The following is an 18,626-nucleotide window of genomic DNA, read 5'->3' on the forward strand; positions in this document are numbered from 1 at the left end:
TCAGCTCTATTATGGAAAAAGAAAATTGTTCAAAATGTAGGAAATGGTGTTGCAACATTGCAGCAACAAGGTAGCAAAGCTCATATGAGGCCTTATAGGAGAGGAAGATGGGAAGAGGATTTTATTTTGAAAGAAAACTGTTTTCACTTATGTTTTTATACTGCCAAGATACACCTATTCTAGCAATTTGTTCAACATTCAGGACCAAAATGCACATATCCAAGTTGTCTGCCCAGCATTCCAGCACCAAGACCTATATCCAGGTTGTCTGGTCAGGATTAATTGTCATGACAGAGAGGACTGGGGCTGCTAGAGAGTCCTTATTATGTTTCCTGAGTTATTCTTAGGTCGGTGATAGTGTGCTGGGTTTGGATGTGCTCTTTTTGGAACCATCAAGGAGCTGACATCACCCCCATCTCTGTGAGTCAGTAGGATTTGTTTACTCTTCTTTGTCTTCTGACCTGGGTGTCCAGAGAAGACACCTGTAGATGTGCTGGGATCTTCATGACCTGCTAAAATAGGCGTTATCAAAACATGCCATTCTTATAGACCTTCTGCAGTTCTTTTTGATCCTTCTACACCCATATATTCCCATTCATTCTCCATTTATACTGGTCTTGCCATTTCCATTATAATTTTCTACATGAACTTTCCATTTGTAGATGCTTATTTTTATCAGTTTGATATTTGTGTAGGCTGTGAGGTCTTAGAAAGTTGCAATTGTAGCATCATAATTGTGCAGTATTTTTTATTAAATCAATGCAGTTCATGCAGTCTAATGGGTCAACAATTTCCCTGTTGCATCTACAGTATTTCCTAAAAACAAAGCAGGACAGTAGAATTTCAAATTCCCTTTGACCTGCTCTTCTTCGCATGCCAAAGATGTCTGAGCCTATGAGCAGATCCTGGCAGTACAAGAAACATACCTCTGTATTCTGTTCCCTTCCTCTGTGCAACGCTTTGTAAAACTAATGAATTACACTTCTCTCTTCCCATATCCCAATCAGATCTATAGATACCTCAGAGGCTCTAAAAGGACCAGGTGTGTTCGATATCGTAACAGCCCAGGATGTACCAAATACAAATGAGTTTTACTACTCCAGTGATCCAGAGATTATATTTGCAAGAAACAAGGTATAACTACAATCTTTTTTTAACTGATTTTCTTCATTTTTACTGTTTTTCTTCAGATTTTTATAATGAAATTTTACTTGCTGACTCTTGAATATCTGTTTGGTGTGTACATCAGGGAATCACTTTAGGTACATAACAAGGTAAATTCTTACAATTTTTTCCCACTCCCTTTTCAACTTCAGAATAGCTGATGTGCATTATATTCTGTCTAGAGAAAAAATACATAAATCAGAGGAATACAGATAAACCTCACAAAACCATCTGAGTTGTTGGAAGACTATATTTCACTGAAAGCTAGGCTCCCAAATCATTTATCCATTTTTGAATAATGTGTTAGCTTCATGGATGATCTAAAAAATACAAAGATCCTAAGTCAAAACAAAATTCTAAAAAAGGAAACATGAATAGTGGTTACATGAAAGAAGAATAGCAGCAGCACATATGGGAATAATTTGAATCCACTGTTCTATTAAGTGATGCATATTTTACAGGTGATTTGTGTGGGTCAGATTGTCTGTGCTGTGGTTGCGGATTCAGATGTTCATGCCAAACAAGCAGCTGCAAAAGTGAAGATAGAGTACGAAGTGCTGGAACCAGTGATCTTAACAATCGAGGTACTAATAATTTCTTTTCTCTTGCTTTTTTATTGTTTTATCTATACAAGTAATGGAAGCAGCAGTTCACACTCTTCACTTGCTTTTTAAACATGATTTTCTAAGGAAACAAGGTGAATATGAACATCCAATTAACCAGTCTGTCAGCCTCCCTGTAAATAACTCTTCAACCTTTTGGATAATTTTGACCACTTGTGATAGATAGGCAACTGTCTCAAAGGTATTAAGGTCCCACAAGTTTCATAATAATAAACGTATGAGTAGAAAAAGAAGAACTCTTTTAATGTTCCCAGTGAGGAAAAGGCAATGAGCACACTGGTTGTTTATAGTTCTTTTGGTAGTTACCAGTTGGTGAATCAACATGTGTATATTGGCTGAACAATCTTCCTCATTATCTGTAGCATTTTGTGTCTGTTGTCAGGCTAGCAAGCCAAAAAAGTTAGGCCGGAGACGTAGGAAGTGTTGGGGAAATGTGAGGGGAAAGATGTTAGGGATATAGAACATTTTGGAAATGTGATGTGGGAGTCATAGGGGAAATGGACTTACACTGTCTTAATGAGATGAGAGGAAGTAAGGAACTAAGGACATATTTGCAGGGAACCAGTATTAGTTCTGGTAGTCACCTTACACCTTGTTTCCATAATGCATGTGGGGTGTAACAGAACACTTTCTCTGGTATAAAAATAGAAGTAGTCTCTTTTTAAAGACTGACAAATTTTACTAATAATTCATTACAGTTGAAACTCCAATGAAATCTTACTAGAAATAAAGCAAATCATACTTAATACATAGATTCTAATTTTACTTAGTTCTTGTGATCTCTTCCCCTCTCAATGGCATCACTTTTTGGATGATGTGTTTGCATTCTTATTCTGTGCTAGATGTATGAGGAGGAAGAGCAGGTTGAATAAACTGAATGCATTTCCTTCAGAAACTGTCATCAGTAACACAAGATATATCAGGAAAGAATTGCTGGAACTGAATACACAAACTCATCAACAATCACAGTAAAGTGTTGAAATACAGTTGTTCATTGACTTTGATAGCTGGTGGTTCAAATCTCTGAAGAGAATGGTGTTTCTCCTGAGAGTAAAATGCCACAGCAAGCTGAGAACCTTTAAAATACTCTTTCTTTTTCTCCACTGCAGGAAGCTATAAAGCACAACTCGTTCTTTGAGCCAAAAAGAAAATTAGAACAAGGAAATGTTGATCAGGCATTTGAAACTGTAGATGACATAATTGAAGGTAAACTGCAGAATACATTTGGTGAGAAGTTATTGTCAGTATTTGAGTTTGTCTGTCTGTTCTTCAAGTCCCAGTTCTACCTTCTTTCCATATAGCCATTAAGCCTGAGAAAGCTCTTGGTCACCTGGAAGAAAGTGTGATTAAACCTAGTGGTCTTGTGGTCCTGCCGCTACATTCAAGCTTTCTGCATCCTCTGTCCTTGAAACAGATTCACAGAATAATTAGGTTGGAAGGGGGTCATCTAGTCCAACCTCCTGCTTAAAGCAGGTTCAGTTAAAGCAGGTTACTAAGGGCCACGTCCAGTCAGATTTTGAGTATCACCAAAGATGGAGATTCCATAGGAACCTTTTCCAATGTTTGACTCCTTTCATGGTGACGTTTGTTTTTCTTATATCAAGTTGGAATTTCTTGTGTTCGTTGCCTCTTATACTTCCACTGTGCATTTCTAAGAACAGTCTGGCTCACTCTTCTCTACACCCTCCCATTAGGTAGTTGTAGACAGCAATAAGATCTCCCCCTAACTCTTTTCTTCTTATGGATGAATAAATCCAGTTCTTTCAGCCTTTTCTCTTACATCCTCTGGTCCAGCCCCCTGGCCCTGTTGGTGGCCACCTCCTTGACCTGTTTCAGTATGTCCATGCTATGTTTTTTATTGTCACCACTTGTAGGTGATATTGTTCCACTATTAATCAAGTTCTGTTGATGCCCCTGGAACAAGACCAATTTAATCCTGCAAGGAGTGTCATCTGTGGTTTTATTCATACAAGAAGCATCAGAAGATTTGACACTGATTACCATAATTTACGTGATGATGGACAGTTAGTTCTTTCCTGGTTCATTTCTTCTGTCCTTTCCCCTCAGCAACACTTGTGTTTTTCTCTTTGGATCAGGAGAGATTTGCGTTGGGGGACAGGAACACTTCTACATGGAGACTCAGAGTGTGCTTGCTGTTCCAAAAGGAGAGGATAAAGAAATGGATGTGTATGTGTCAACACAGCATCCAGCAACTATTCAGGTAATACAGAGCATCCTCAGAGAAAATGGTTGAACCTGTGACAATAGAGCTTTTAAAGTTTGGTTTACAAATCCATCTTAACAGTTTAGAAGTAATATGAACATGAAATTGCACATCTGGATTATCCAACAACAGCTGCTTTGTAGTACTGCTGTGTCCTGATAAACACTGACAACTGCACTGTGAGGATAAGGAAGAAGTAAAAGTCTCTTATTTCCCTTTGAACAAAGTACGTCATGCCCCACTATTGTAGGCATGAAAAGCTCCCTGTGGAGTGCTGAGGCTCCTCCATCCCCATTAGCTTTCCACTGAGGTGAGGAGCAATCAGTACCCTGCATAGTCAGTCTGTTGAGGGTTTGATCAACTGTAATAGTCGTAGGTGAGACTGCTGCTCCATGCCAAAATCGTAATTATAGAATGTTTGGGGTTTGAAGGAACCTTTAAAGATCATCTAATCCAACCCCTCTGCCATGTACAGGGTTATCTTTCACTTGATCAAGTTTCTCAAAGCTGCATCCAACCTGACCTTGAACATTTCCAATGATGGGGCATCCACAACTTCTCTGGGTAACCTGTTCCAGTGTCTCACCACCCTAATTTTAAAAAATTTCTTCCTTATGTCCCATCTAAACCTACCCTCTTTCAGTTTCGAACCATTGCCCCCTGTCCTGTCAGTACAGATCTTGGTAAAAAGGGGTTTTTTTGTTTCTTATATGCTCCTTTTGTATATCAAAAGGCCACAATAAGGTGCCCTGGACCCTCCTCTTCTCCAGGCTGAACAACTCCAACTCTCTCAGTTTTTCTTTATAGGAGAGGTGTTCCAGCTCTCTGATCATTTTCATGATGGTAAATGGTAAAGCAAATGCTGACATAGCATATGGTCTGCAAAGCAATAGCTATGGTGCACGAAACTGTTAGTATTTCAGACTCAACATTGGCATTTTGTGTTCAAAGCCCAGTTCAGTTCCTTTTATCAATTCCATTACTATTGTATCGCCAATAGCCAAGAAGCATGAAGAACTTTGTATTTGAGAAAATGATTCGAAGCAAGAATATTCCTGACACTAGTGAGACTTTAGATTATTAAAAAACAAATGGTTTTATTTAAATTAAAAATTAAAATCAAATTTATGTTATAAGTAATAAAAATAATAAAAACTGTATTCTAATCCCTTTTTGTTATACCTGAAGCTTCTTACTGTTTCAACAATGAAATCCAAGGGTATTATTCTTCACTTCTGTCCATGGCCATTTCACAGCCTCCATCATAGAGATTTTAAATGCAAACACAGCTGAGTGTTTGTTGTTATCTTTTTCTTCCTTTTTAACCTAGGGTAAAGGAAAAATTATTTTCATTTGATTTAAAAAAAATCAAACCCCCCAAACCCCCCAAACAAACTAGAAACATCTATGGAACCCTTTTCTAGAAAATATTTTTTATTTCAGAACCTAACTTTTAGGCTTAGTTTGAGTTGGTATAAAAGATTAAAACTGGTTTTACAGGAGATGGTAGCTGCAAGTTTAGGTGTTCCAGCCAACAGGATCATGTGCCATGTTAAAAGAGTTGGTGGAGCTTTTGGTGGGAAACTCCTGAAAGCTGGCTTACTGGCATCAGTTGCTGCAGTGGCAGCAAACAAGTAAGTGCAGTATGTGTGTATTGGGATATGAAGAGAAAATGGGGTGAACAAGTTTTGCACATTGGCTAAAATGCTTTCTCCTTTCCAAAGCTGCTATCCAAAAAGTCATAAAATCCTGACTGTTCACATTTTGTAAGACTGTTCAGTGCATTTATTTGTTTTGTTTTGATTTGTTAGACTGCTTATGTTAAGCAACCGTAGCCTCAACTGAATTAGTTGACTTGAAGACTTGAAGAAATTGTTACTAACATAAGCTAGAAGTATTCTTGAAATGATTGAGCATTTCAAAAGAACCAATCCCTAACTACTGAGGTTTTGTATGTACATTCAAAACATGACATTAACCATCCAGATGTGAACTTCACTGGCACAGCAGGATGCAGAAGTTCATGAGTGGAACTGCTTTTAAGAACAAGTAGTTCTAGTTCAGTCCCCAACATCTTTCAGTCAAAATTAGCTTAAATCTATTAGGTATTATGTTTTTGCTAATACTATTGAATTAGTTTAGGAACCTTAACACATAAAGCTCTATCTCCCATTCTCCAAATTTGGCAGGACAATATTGGCAATCAGCTGTCGGGATAGTAACCTCTTTTATAAGCATAACTTGATTTGCTGCAGAATGCACATCAGGTTACATCCTGTCTTAGCCAAAATGGTCTTGTAATCTGAGTGGTTAGCTCAATACATTTTTCTTGTTACTACTGTCATTTTTGTACAAACTGTTCTTGATTATTTTTGGCCATGTTATCTGGGTTTTGGATTACCCAGGCCATGCTAAAACCAATCTTTTTTATAGTTTAAACAATCTTTTTTTATTGTGAGGACCTTATTTTACATCTTATGTTCATTTATTCAAAAGTAACTATTTAAAATGATATATGCATTTGTAGACTAATTTTCATATATTTATTATTATCCATGTTTTGGTTTTATTCAAGGCACCCTATTTCAGTACAGTTCTGAATAGCTAAGAGGTTACTATTTCTTGCTTAAGGTTGAATGCTGACTGCTGTTAGCTCACTTAACACAGTTTGATCTTAATGAAATAATTTCTTCAGAAGAAGTTTGCACTGAGTTATCTCGGCTTTCAAGAGGTGAAATTAAAATTCTAACATGATTGTAAATGGAAAAAAATATGAACTCTGGATATAGCTTTAAGCATATATTTAAGCCTATTAAAGTTAAGTTTAATCTAAATGCATGTTTATATGCATGGCTAGATCTGGATACATGATGAACAGCCATCTCATTAATAACATCTCTTATTTTGACTGAAATTTGACTATTCTTTTGTTGATTTAGAACCAGCAGAGCAGTCCGTCTAATTCTGAGCCGAGGGGATGATATGTTAATCACTGGTGGCCGACATCCTTTTATTGGTAAATATAAAGTGAGTGCCACAAGAATTCAGTGAAAAAATGCCTGCGCATATTCTGTGAATAAGTATTTCAGTGTTACTGGTTAGTATTTGTTCTGTTTATGAAAATGAGTATAGTCAATTTGATTTTAAAACAAAACTAGTAGCCAGGAAACCAAGAGATAAAGCCATTTCTCTGCTTCTGCCTCTATTTCTTCAGGGTTTTTTTGTTTTTTTCCTAGTCCCTTTATGTCCTTTTCCTTTTATAGCTCTTCCTGTTTGTCTTTCTGGAATGGGAAGCCAAACTAGCTCAGACTTCTTCTGCAGAACTTTATTTTAAACCATCCATATGGTTAGGTTCACACAAAGGAGCAGCTAGTTTTTCACAGAAATAGTGTCATACAGGAAAAATCACCCTGTGGAGGAAATTAATCTCTTCCTTGCTCATGCACTTTCATCAGTCATAACTAGTCATTAGGACAATTTCTGCCTTCTTTTCCATCTCCACTACACAAGTAAAGTTAGAGGGGCCTTATGCTTCCCTGAAGTTGAAAATGAGCTGTAGCTCATGTTGAGAATTCAGGAACTATTAGCAGCAACAGGTGAAGAGAGATGTGAGATAAAGATAACATTGCTTCATTAAGAAAAACAAATGTCATACTTCATCTGCCAGTCTATTCTTACAGTCAGAGTGGGAGATGACTTTGCCTACAGTAAACACTCCTGGTGACGCATTTATGAGCCATCTCAGGCAATACACAGGAAGCCACTGGGCTTCCCTGCTTCTTCCTCTCCCGATGGGCTGATGTTGCTTATTATATGCTATAGCTATACAGATCACAGATGCCAGGTGGGAAAGCCAATATCTCAGGAACATTCTTTCTCTCTTGCCCTTCTATAGTTTCAGTGAATGCTGCTCAGAAATTAATAGTTCAGTATGATGCTAATTTTGTGGGTTACATTAATTTTCAAATATACAAGCACTGAAGAAATGAATGAATGCCAAAATCTAAATAGGTTATTGTTAATCCTTCTAGGTTGGCTTCATGAATGATGGTAGAATCAGAGCTGTGGATGCAAAATATTACATTAATGGAGGATGCACCCCTGATGAATCTGTCCTGGTACGGGTTTTATAAGCTGACGAATCTTATAACATGGAGAATCATTAGCTGGACAATGATGAAGGCCAAATTCCCTTGGACATGTATTATTAATCATATAACCTTTTGATGTAGACACTCTGGGTTGTTGGAAAATCTACATCTAGTAGCTGCCATTCTAAGAAATCTACTTAACATTGAAGAGAGCCAGTGGCCTGTTCATAAGGCATCAAAACATTTTTTATCTTATCTATTTTGGTACTGACTCTTGGAGCCTAATTTGAGGTATCTAATAAGGGATTTTCCTTTTCTTGTGTTTTTGTGTTTGTCGTGTGAAATCTATAAAAGAAAAATGTAGGAACAAGAAGACACTGTAGACTGCAGTACATATGCTTTCTGGTGGAAATAAACCTTAACTGTGAATTTCCATAGGACATGATAATTCAGAATGCTTTCTTCAGTTCGTTTCATAGCTCCTATTGCTTTAAAATCTAATCTGTGTATTTTTAGTTCTGTGTGGCTTTTGATATTGAGGTAGGAGCACAATCAATCGTAAAATGAAGTATCTGTTACATCCTTAACTACTGACTAGCACTCAACTACTAGTAACATCAGCTGTGTTGTGTGAATATCAAAAAAGAACTGAAAGCTGATATGCTGCAGGAGAAATGTATGAATAAAGTCTGTATGTGTGCATAACAGTATTCTTACCAGCAGTGATTGACAGAAACCCAATTTTAAAGCTAGTTGTCTCAAGTTAAGATCTTTATATGAGATGAGGAAGATCTAAATGTGAATTTGAATGAAGCACTGTTCTAACATTTAACTATACCTATTTGTCCCCTACCTCAGGTAGCAGAAGTATCCTTATTAAAAATGGACAATGCATACAAGATTCCCAACTTGAGATGCTGGGCTTATGCCTGCAAAACAAACTTGCCATCAAACACAGCGTTCCGAGGGTTTGGCTTTCCCCAGTCAGCACTGGTGACAGAAACTTGGATAACAGGAGTTGCAGATAAAACTGGTTTATCACCAGAAAAGGTGACAAAATGAAGGCATCTTCTCTCTTGAAATGAAGTCTATGCAGTTGGAAAGTCAAAACCCTTTAGATTAGCTCAACTGTTTGAACAAATCTTTTCTAAGTGAAACATAATTTGTGCTAAAATTAATATTTTTTTATTGATGTCTAATTGTTGAATGAATAGCATGCTCTTACAAACTGAATCAAACTGTTCATTGTTCAAAAACATACCATAATCTTGTTGTCTACTAGTTCCCCAAAATGGTCAGTCTACCTTTAACAGGATTGTGTGATAGCTGTGAATTTTATTATTTCAGATTAGGGAAATAAATATGTATAAGGAGAATGAGCAGACACACTTCAAACAAAAGCTTGATCCACAAAACTTAATACGGTGTTGGAATGAATGTATGAAGAAATCTGCATACCACAGTAGGAAAACAGCTGTCAATGAATTTAACAAACAAAATTACTGGAAGAAAAAAGGGATTGCCATTGTACCAATGAAGTTTCCGTTTGGACTAGGCACACGTTATCTTTCTCAGGTTAGTGTCTTTAAAGAATAAGTGAGCTAAGCTTTTTATCCATAGAAGATTACAGTTACTCTACCTTAGGATACAAAACAAATGTGTTGTATTTCAACTTCTGCAAAACTATCATCCTCCTAATGATTGTTCCCTGAAGGCGACACTAGCTTCTAGCTCTCTTCAAGCTGAGATCAAAGTTTGGTTTTCAGGACCTAGGCAGCTTGGACCCTGCATACTTAAAGGCCAGTCCCATCTCTTGTGATGTCATATTGGTTTAGATGAGTTGTACATTTCCATGAAAAATTTTTGAAGACTGATGGCAAAGTGTTCATTGGATAAGTTATGGATAAGTTATCTATTCTAGAAATAGCTCTGAGCTTACTCTTTCTAACCATGGGGGTACAATGGGATGCTGTTCTTAAAGACTTAACCGTTTGATGTCATCAAAGACTAAGTTTAAGAAAGAAAAGGACAGCAGAATTTTTGGCGTTTGTAGTTTGTTTAATGTAGGTGTCCAGTGCTTCTGGAATAGACAGCATTTTATCAACTGAAAATTAATTGACTGGCTTCTATCATATTAAACTGGCTGTCTCTGTTCAAGACAAAAGTCACAGGGCCTTTGTAGTCTGTAATGCTACTTCCAACTGAGTCCAGGAGGAAAATCTCATTCAGAACCTTCCTGCCGTGTCTAATGCTGACAGCCTGCCCAACCCATGTGGTTGAAAAACCTGTGCCCAAAGACTTTCAAACATCAATGAGAGAGAAAATGGAACTTGCAGCAATTCGCATGTACAGCCACTAGTGAGGGAGGTCCTCCAGCTTCCTTTGGAACTGTTGAGACACTCTTGCAAGGTGTATAATTATTTCAGGATCTAGCAACAGAAAAAGCCGACCTCCAAGGATTTGTATCTTTTTCTTTTGAAGTTCATTACAGAGGAAGAACAGGGACCAACATTCCAAATTTTGCTTTCTATTCAAAAGCATTAAACAGATAAATTGAAATACACTTCAAAACTATGTCTTTTTTGATTCATCAGTTCATCACCGTATACAACACATTTCTCACTAGTCTAATCTTGATTTTGTTTTTCTCTTTTAGGCTGCTGCTCTGGTTCATATTTATACTGATGGATCTGTGCTTCTGACACATGGTGGAATTGAAATGGGGCAGGGTATTCATACAAAAATGATCCAGGTAACAAATGGTCCCAACAAATATTACCTTGTGCTTTATCTGTCATGCAGATAAACAGTGTGAAGGTTTTCTTCTTGGTTAGTGTACCAGTAGAAAAGTTTCTTTATCAGCATAGCCACTGCTTCTTTGCATTGATAAAGTTAGAAAGCAAAGATGTCTTCATTAACAATCATAGAGACAGCAGGAAGGAAAAACAGGTTTTATTCTTCCAGTGGTATGTGAAGAGGCTTATTAAAAATAAGATTTTTGAGGGCTGATCCCTAAAACCCATGGTAAAAAAAAGACAGTATTCAGATTAGTATACAATCTGGACAATGTTATTATGATCTTGTTTGTTTAAGGATTAATTGAGAGACAGATCTCTAAAGGTATTTATCAAGTCAATGAAAGCTTGGGATCTGGGCCTGCATAATTTGCCCTAAGTCATACAGGATATAAGCAGCAAAATCAGGAACCTAATGTTGGACTCCAGAGTCTCAATCCAGAGTTTGAGTACAGCTAAAACATTGCCCTTCTTTTCTGCCTCTTTGTACTGACAAACTGGGCAGAATGATTTCAGCTGGAGGTTGGAAGAGAACTTGCTAAAACTTTATCTTGCCTGGTATCACTGACTTCTAGCAAGAACTGGGGAACCATTGGAGTGTTTAGAATGTTTCTAAAACAGAGAAGAATATATTCTTCTTCCTGAAACAGGTTGCTAGTCGGGAATTGAACATCCCCATGTCATGTATTCACTTCTGTGAAACAAGCACAACAACTGTTCCTAATGCATGTGCCTCAGCAGGATCTGCAGGGACAGATGTCAATGGCATGGCTGTGAAGGTAAAGAGTAGTATTTAATTTAACAAAACACCCTATCCCTCGTGGTATTTAATGCCTGCCAAACTTTAAGCATTAGTGATCCCATAGAAATCAAGTTTGAGATTACTAATAATACCACGGGAGATTGCTGAGAAGAAACATGATGTGTTGACAATTTCTCAGTAATGGTGCTTCTGAGTTTTCAGAATATGATCTGAGCTTTCTCCGAAAGGCTTAAGTTTGACAAAATCCTTTTTTTTCATCTAACTAGTTCCATACAAATTTTGTATCCTGTTCCTGTTCTAAATCTACTGATTCATGTAGATTTCAGTCCCTGTAACTTAACCCTTTATAAGGTTTGTGCCTATGTAGTTAAAATGACACCTCCTGCCATACTTTGTCAAACAAGATGACAGTAAAGCATAAACTAATTAAGTGCTAACTAGAACATATCTTGAATAGTACCAAACATATATGTGTTATTTTTGTGTTATATTCTCCTGATGTCTCACCAGGATGCTTGCCAAACTCTTCTGAAACGCCTGCAGCCTATCATCAACAAGAACCCAAAAGGGACCTGGAATGATTGGGTAAGACAAGTGAATCCTGGTAAATGTATTTGCGTGCTTGCAGAAACTGTGATATATGTATTGTAGTCTATCAGTCTGCTCAGCCTAATAATCCTAAAGTTAAAAACTGCAGAAATAGGTTATTTCACAGAAAGATGGAGTGTAGGTGCTTGGTTTAGATATGCGGGAAACAATCCCCAGATCCGGGACTTCAGGAGAGCAGACTTTGGTCTCTTCAGGGATCTGCTTGGTAGCATACCATGGGACAAAGCCCTGGAAGGAAGAGGGGCCCAAGACAGCTGGCTAATATTCAAGGGTCACCTCCTCCAAGCTTAGGAGCGATGCATCCCAACAAAGAGGAAGTCAAGCAGAAACACCAAGAGGCCCCCATGGAGGAACAAGGAGCTCCTGGGCAAAGTCAAAGAAAAAAGGAGGCCTGTAGAGGGTGGAAGCAAGGGCAGGTAGCCTGGGAGAAATACAGAGAAACTGTCCGAGCAGCCAGGGATCAGGTTAGGAAAGCCAAAGCCCTGATAGAAATTAGTCTGGCCAGGGATGTCAAGGACAACAAGAAAAGCTTCTATAGGTATGTCAGTGATAAAAGAAGGACAAGGGAAAATGTGGGTCCCCTCCAGAATGAAACGGGTGACCTGGTTACCCAGGATATGGAGAAGGCTGAGATACTCAACGACTTCTTTGCCTCAGTCTTCACTGGCAAATGCTTGAGCCACACTGCCCAGGTCACAGAAGGCAGGGACTGGGAGAATGCAGAACGGCCCACTGCAGGAGAAGACCAAGTTCAAGAATATCTAAGGAACCTGAAGGTGCACAAGTCCACAGGACCTGATGAGTTGCATCCGCAGGTCTTGAGGGAACTGGTGGATGAAGTGGCCAGACTACTCTCCATCATATTTGAGAAGTCCTGGCAGTCCGGTGAAGTTCCCACCAACTGGAAAAGGGGAAACATAACACCCATTTTTAAGAAGGGAAAAAAGGAAGACCCAGGGAACTACAGGCCGGTCAGTCTCACCTCCGTGCCTGTCAAGATTATGGAGCAGACCCTCCTGGAGACTATGCTCAGGCACATGGAAAACAAGGAGGTGACTGGTGACAGCCAGCATGGCTTCACTAAGGGCAAATCGTGCCTGACAAACTTGGTGGCCTTCTATGATGGGGTTACAGCGTTGGTGGATAAGGGAAGGGCAACTGACGTCATCTACCTGGACTTGTGCAAGGCATTTGACACTGTCCCGCACGACATCCTTGTCTCTAAATTGGAGAGACGTGGATTCGATGGATGACCACTCTGTGGATAAGGAATTGGCTGGATGGTCGCACTGAAAGGGTTGTGGTCGACAGCTCAATGTCCAAGTGGAGAACGGTGACGAGTGGTGTTCCTCAGGGGTTGGTACTGGGACCGGCACTGTTCAACGTCTTTGTCGGCAATGTGGACAGTGGGATTGAGTGCACCCTCAGCAAGTTTGCTGATGACACCAAGCTGTGTGGTGTGGTCGACATGCTGGAGGGAAGGGATGCCATCCAGATGGACTTTGACAGGCTGGGGAGGTGGGCCCGTGCAAACCGCATGAAGTTCAGCAAGGCCAAGTGCAAGGTCCTGCACATGGGTTGGTGCAATCCCAAGCACGACTATAGGCTGGGCGAGGAATAGGTTGAAAGCAGCCCTGAGGAGAAGGACTTGGGGGTATTGATTGATGAGAAGCTCAACATGAGCCGGTAGTGTGCGCGTGCAGCCCAGAAAGCCAAGCGTGTCCTGGGCTGCATCAAAAGAGGTGTGACCAGCAGGTCGAGGGAGGTGATCCTGCCCCTCTACTCTGCTCTGGTGAGACCCCACCTGGAGTACTGCGTCCAGCTCTGGGGGCCCCAGTACAGGAGAGACTGTTGGAGCAAGTCGAGAGGAGGCCATGAAGCTGATGGGAGGGCTGGAGCACCTCTCTGATGAGGAAAGGCTGAGAGAGTTGGGATTGTTCAGCCTGGAAAAAAAGGCGGCTCCGGGGAGATCTAATTACGGCTTACCAGTTTCTGAAGGGGGCCTACAGGAAAGCTGGTGAGGGACTGTTTATGGGGGAGTATAGTGACAGGACAGGGGTAATGGGTTCAAGCTGAAGGAGGGTTGCTTTAGATGAGATATTAGAAAGAAATTCTTTACTGTTAGAGTGGTGAGGCACTGGCACAGGTTGCCCAGAGAGGTGTGGAGGCCCCATCCCTGGAAGTGTTTAAGACCAGGTTGGATGAGGCTTTGGGCAACGTGGTGTAGTGGAGGGTGTCCCTGCCCACAGCAGAGGGGGTTGGAACTAGATGATCTTTGAGGTCCCTTCCAACCCTAACCATTCTATGATTCTGTGATCATATCTAGTTGGAAAGGAGGGGAAGCTATCTGTGAAGTCACATTTGGAGGCACTGAAGTTTTTAATATACAAAAAATATCAGTTTGTGCAATAACATGACCCACCACAGCTTATCCTCAGACAAGCTGTCAACAAAAGATTGTCATGGTATATGTGTACAGGGTCAGTTTTCCTCCATGTCAGTTCTTTATTTTTACCAAATCAATAAAGAGAATCCTTCTCAACTTCTTCCTTCTATCCTTCTCACATATGCAGTACATTATAGAACTGCAAGAAGGGTAGCAGGAATCCTTGCTCCCACTGCTCTAATATGTAATTAGTTATATTAGTTATATTTGCAGTAGAGTAGTATAGAAGTAGTGCTAAAACCATTTATAGAAATGGCCCCTGTCCCGGCCGCACTTGAAACTAGAATAGAATTTTAGGGCTAGAAACTGAATTTTTTTTTAACTAAAAGCTTTCTGCTCTAATATCAACTATTTTAAGAAGGTATGGCTGAGAATCTAGTCCTGTATATTGAGATGTTAAAAGAAAACCTGTTTGTTATGTCTTCTTATCCAGTATTGCTTGTTATCTGTGGCCTAATGAAAAGGACAGTCCCTGCCTTGAGGCATTTACAGATCCAGTATGCTAGGGTATTTCTTTTCAAGTGATTAAATACTATAATAACTACAAAAAATGTAAACACTTTCTTGGCAGTAGTAGTTCCTAGCAATAGCAAATAATGTTGGAATACATGTGGTAGCTTGATAACTGACAGCTATGTACGCAAAGATAAAATCCACTTCTCCTCTAATGGGTGCCAAATTAATCTGGATAATTGAGACACACCCAAAATATTAGCAGAAATGGCTGACCTAAGAAAGAATGTTAATATATGCAGAGAAGTAATTTTACATCTTGCGAGTTCAATAAATTACAATTAATGATAAACAAAATAAAAATACTTTTTGACTTGTAAATTGAGTAAATCTAACATGAGAATCACTGAAAGGGAATAGATTTAGGACTTCATCCTGTCATTTTTACCACTGGCAGAAGAACACTGCAAAGAGCATTTATCTTGTCAACTATCATTTTTGTGCAAATAGGTCATGCAGATCTTTTATCTCAGTGACTTATCGACTAGATCTGTTCAATTGACAAAGAGGGACCCATTTCTATTGAAATATTGACTATGTCTGCTGTGTTCCTTCCTGATTCCTTCCTTGGTTTACCACAAACACTGCTATATTTTACAGGTTAAAGAGGCTTTTGAACAGAGTGTGAGTCTTTCAGCTACTGGCTACTTTAGGTAATATATTTTTGTTCTTTAGAAATGCATAGGCTAGACCAGGACTGATTTCTGAAGATAAGGTATGCCATGAGTAGAAGATCCTGTCTCCAATAGTTCTTTCTAATAGCTCAGCTTATGTTTTATGTAATTCTTTGATATATGGATGGTTGGAGTATAAAGAGTAAGTGCTAATTTATGTCAAGCCCTGTGTGGACCCTCTAGAAAATACCAAAAGAATATTTCATCCCATCTTTGCTCCATGATTTGGCCATTAGCAAACCAGAAAGCATCAAGAAAGTGACTGCTACCCATAACAGTAGGTATGCAAAGTGGGATATAGTTTATTTACTGGAAGCTGTATTACTATAAGCTATAAATATTGTTGTACTACAAATTATTTACTTTTTTACCCACAAATACGATCACACCGAGTTCCATGACAAGAAGAATGAGTGGCAACATTAGAATATTTATCCAGCACACACCACACCTGTAATTAGCAAGCTGGTGCACTTGTGGAAAATTAGGCCTATTTAATTCTAGATCTGAACCTTAAGGTTATTTCTCTTTAGAGGAAGGAGAATTTAAAACATCTCGTTGAGTTTAAAAGAAAGCTTGTGGGTTGGTTTTTTGTTGGTTTTGTTTTTGTTTTTTTTTTAAACTAACTCAGGAATCGGATGCCATGATTCAGCACCAATTGAAAGCTGGAGGGGGACTTACTGCTCACATGAGAAGTGGGGTTGCTCACTGACCCTAGGTTCAGAGTCACTGTTTTGACCTCTTTGCTTCTGGAGCCTCAAAAAATTCCCATCGTATATACTCTTAGACATGGATTTATTCACAACAGCATGCTATTGTAGGACACAGTAATCTTAAACAGAATTCCCACTGCTCTCTCTCAGTGCAGTCTTGTGGTCCTTTTTCTTTGCGTTCTTTCACAGTATTTCTAAAGAACCAGAAAATAAAAAATTCTGTGCTGTAACACAGGTGGGGTTCCAAGCAAAGCTTCTCTCTCAGCCTGCTGTGCCTTCTCTCTCTCCACCTGTTTTTACCTACTTATCAATATCAACTTTTCAGATATTCATGTCGTCTGGAGTAAGTTGAAGAGGCACTTTGCAAACCCATACTTACTTAAAACACCGAGAAAAGACCAAACAATATCCCTTCCTGCTGTTAAGTCTGTTCAAGTATGCGGCCTTTTAGGAATGTTGATATCTCCAAAGCAATGAACAACAGTCATACTTTGCTGTTGACATTTAATGGAGCCCAAAACCATCTGCAGATCCCTGAGCCTCAAATCCTGTACTGATCTAGTTCTTACGCAGTCATATTCTCCACATCGAAGAACCTAAAAGCCAGCTGAGGCAGATGGAATGTGAGAAGCTGAATATGTGGATTTTGTATATCCCTTTTTCAACACACAGTTCAATGCCCTGAATTATACTATAATTGGTTTACAGGGCATAATTTTAAATATGTTCAACAAAGACATTTCAGTCATATATGGTCAAAAAATATGCCTTCGTGACATAGCTCACATGGTTGGGAGATACTGCATTTCACTGTCCTCTTGTGTCCGTTGAATTTACCCCATCAGTCCTGACTACTATAGTCTCCTCAGTTAGTCCCACTCCCTTACACCTTTATTTCAATATTCCTGTTTTAACCCTCTCATTCTGTAGCCAGTTTCTGTAATTTTAACTCTTTCATTTAGCTCTTGTAAGTTATTCTTTCATAAGACCAGTTTTCCTCCCTTTTTCTGAATTCCCTTCTGTGCAACCTCAGCAACCTTTACCTTGAATTTGTATTCTGTTCTTGATTACCATGTCTTTATTAGTATATTTCTGGGATTATGCTGGTTATAGACTTTCCTGAACTGAAATATCTTGTCTGCTAAATGTTGTATAAATACCAGCTCCATCAAACCTAAACTGCTAGTGCTCTGTAGGATTTCATAGAACTTAACTGCTGAGGTTCTGACCTATCATTTAAGATTTCACTTGAACTAGTTTCAAACTTTCATGTGCTCATCTGATTTGTTGTGATGCAAGCAATCATTAATTTTCTTCTTGTGGACTTTGTTTCCTCTATCAGAGGTTACAATGAAAATATGGATTGGGAGAAAGGGGAAGGACAGCCATTCACATATTTTCTTTATGGAGCTGCTTGTTCAGAGGTTGAAATTAACTGTCTAACAGGAGATCACAAGGTAATAACTGAGTGTCATGGAAGTTTTGTAAATGATGTAAATGAGATTTGTATCACTGGGTGCTCCAATAACCGTTCAGGTTTTACATTAATGTCACCTGTCTTCATATGATAGTAAATATATCAACAGTGTAAATGCAAATTACAGATGGAGCAGAATAAAAGCTGTGCAGTGTTAACCAGCTTTTGGCACATCTGTATTAATGCCATGTGGGTTCACCTTTTGGGTTATGGCAGACATCTGACACGTTCTTTGCTTGTTCTCGCCTTGTTTGCCAACAAACCAATTACAGCAGAGCTGAATAGTCTTATTTCCAGGCCTTTGATCATTTAGACAGCTAAATGTCATAGACTGCTTATCATATGCCCTCTATCTGTATTTATTTACGTGGGGATTTCCTTGTGCAATGGGAAAAATCTGGCATGGCTGTCTCTGGCTAAAATTCTGTTAAAGTTGAGACAAGCCCATTTTGCTTGTAATGGGGTATTGGAAATTACTCTGAAATTGTGTACAGAGAGGGGCCTCTGTCTTAGTATATAGTATTCCATTGAATA

At 39.0% G+C, this 18,626-nt stretch overlaps 1 protein-coding gene across 3 annotated transcripts in view; it reads left to right on the forward strand.

Annotated features, from left to right (window-relative positions):
• The window catches only part of AOX1 (aldehyde oxidase 1), a 44,003-nt gene that overhangs the window by 19,900 nt on the left and 5,477 nt on the right, over window positions 1–18,626 (forward strand). For 2 of the 3 annotated variants that reach the window (XM_075756276.1, XM_075756277.1), the window contains 14 exons: window positions 1,008–1,134; window positions 1,626–1,748; window positions 2,897–2,993; window positions 3,884–4,008; window positions 5,512–5,645; window positions 6,951–7,038; window positions 8,043–8,129; window positions 8,961–9,152; window positions 9,450–9,677; window positions 10,759–10,854; window positions 11,548–11,676; window positions 12,171–12,245; window positions 15,829–15,881; window positions 17,958–18,072. In XM_075756276.1, coding sequence (XP_075612391.1) covers window positions 1,008–1,134; window positions 1,626–1,748; window positions 2,897–2,993; window positions 3,884–4,008; window positions 5,512–5,645; window positions 6,951–7,038; window positions 8,043–8,129; window positions 8,961–9,152; window positions 9,450–9,677; window positions 10,759–10,854; window positions 11,548–11,676; window positions 12,171–12,245; window positions 15,829–15,881; window positions 17,958–18,072 — 1,669 coding nt within the window. The remainder of the gene's footprint in view (window positions 1–1,007; window positions 1,135–1,625; window positions 1,749–2,896; window positions 2,994–3,883; window positions 4,009–5,511; window positions 5,646–6,950; window positions 7,039–8,042; window positions 8,130–8,960; window positions 9,153–9,449; window positions 9,678–10,758; window positions 10,855–11,547; window positions 11,677–12,170; window positions 12,246–15,828; window positions 15,882–17,957; window positions 18,073–18,626) is intronic. The other variant, XM_075756278.1, reaches the window with a different exon arrangement.

The sequence above is a fragment of the Balearica regulorum genome, chromosome 6, assembly GCF_011004875.1.
Source record: "Balearica regulorum gibbericeps isolate bBalReg1 chromosome 6, bBalReg1.pri, whole genome shotgun sequence".
Lineage (NCBI taxonomy): Eukaryota > Metazoa > Chordata > Aves > Gruiformes > Gruidae > Balearica > Balearica regulorum.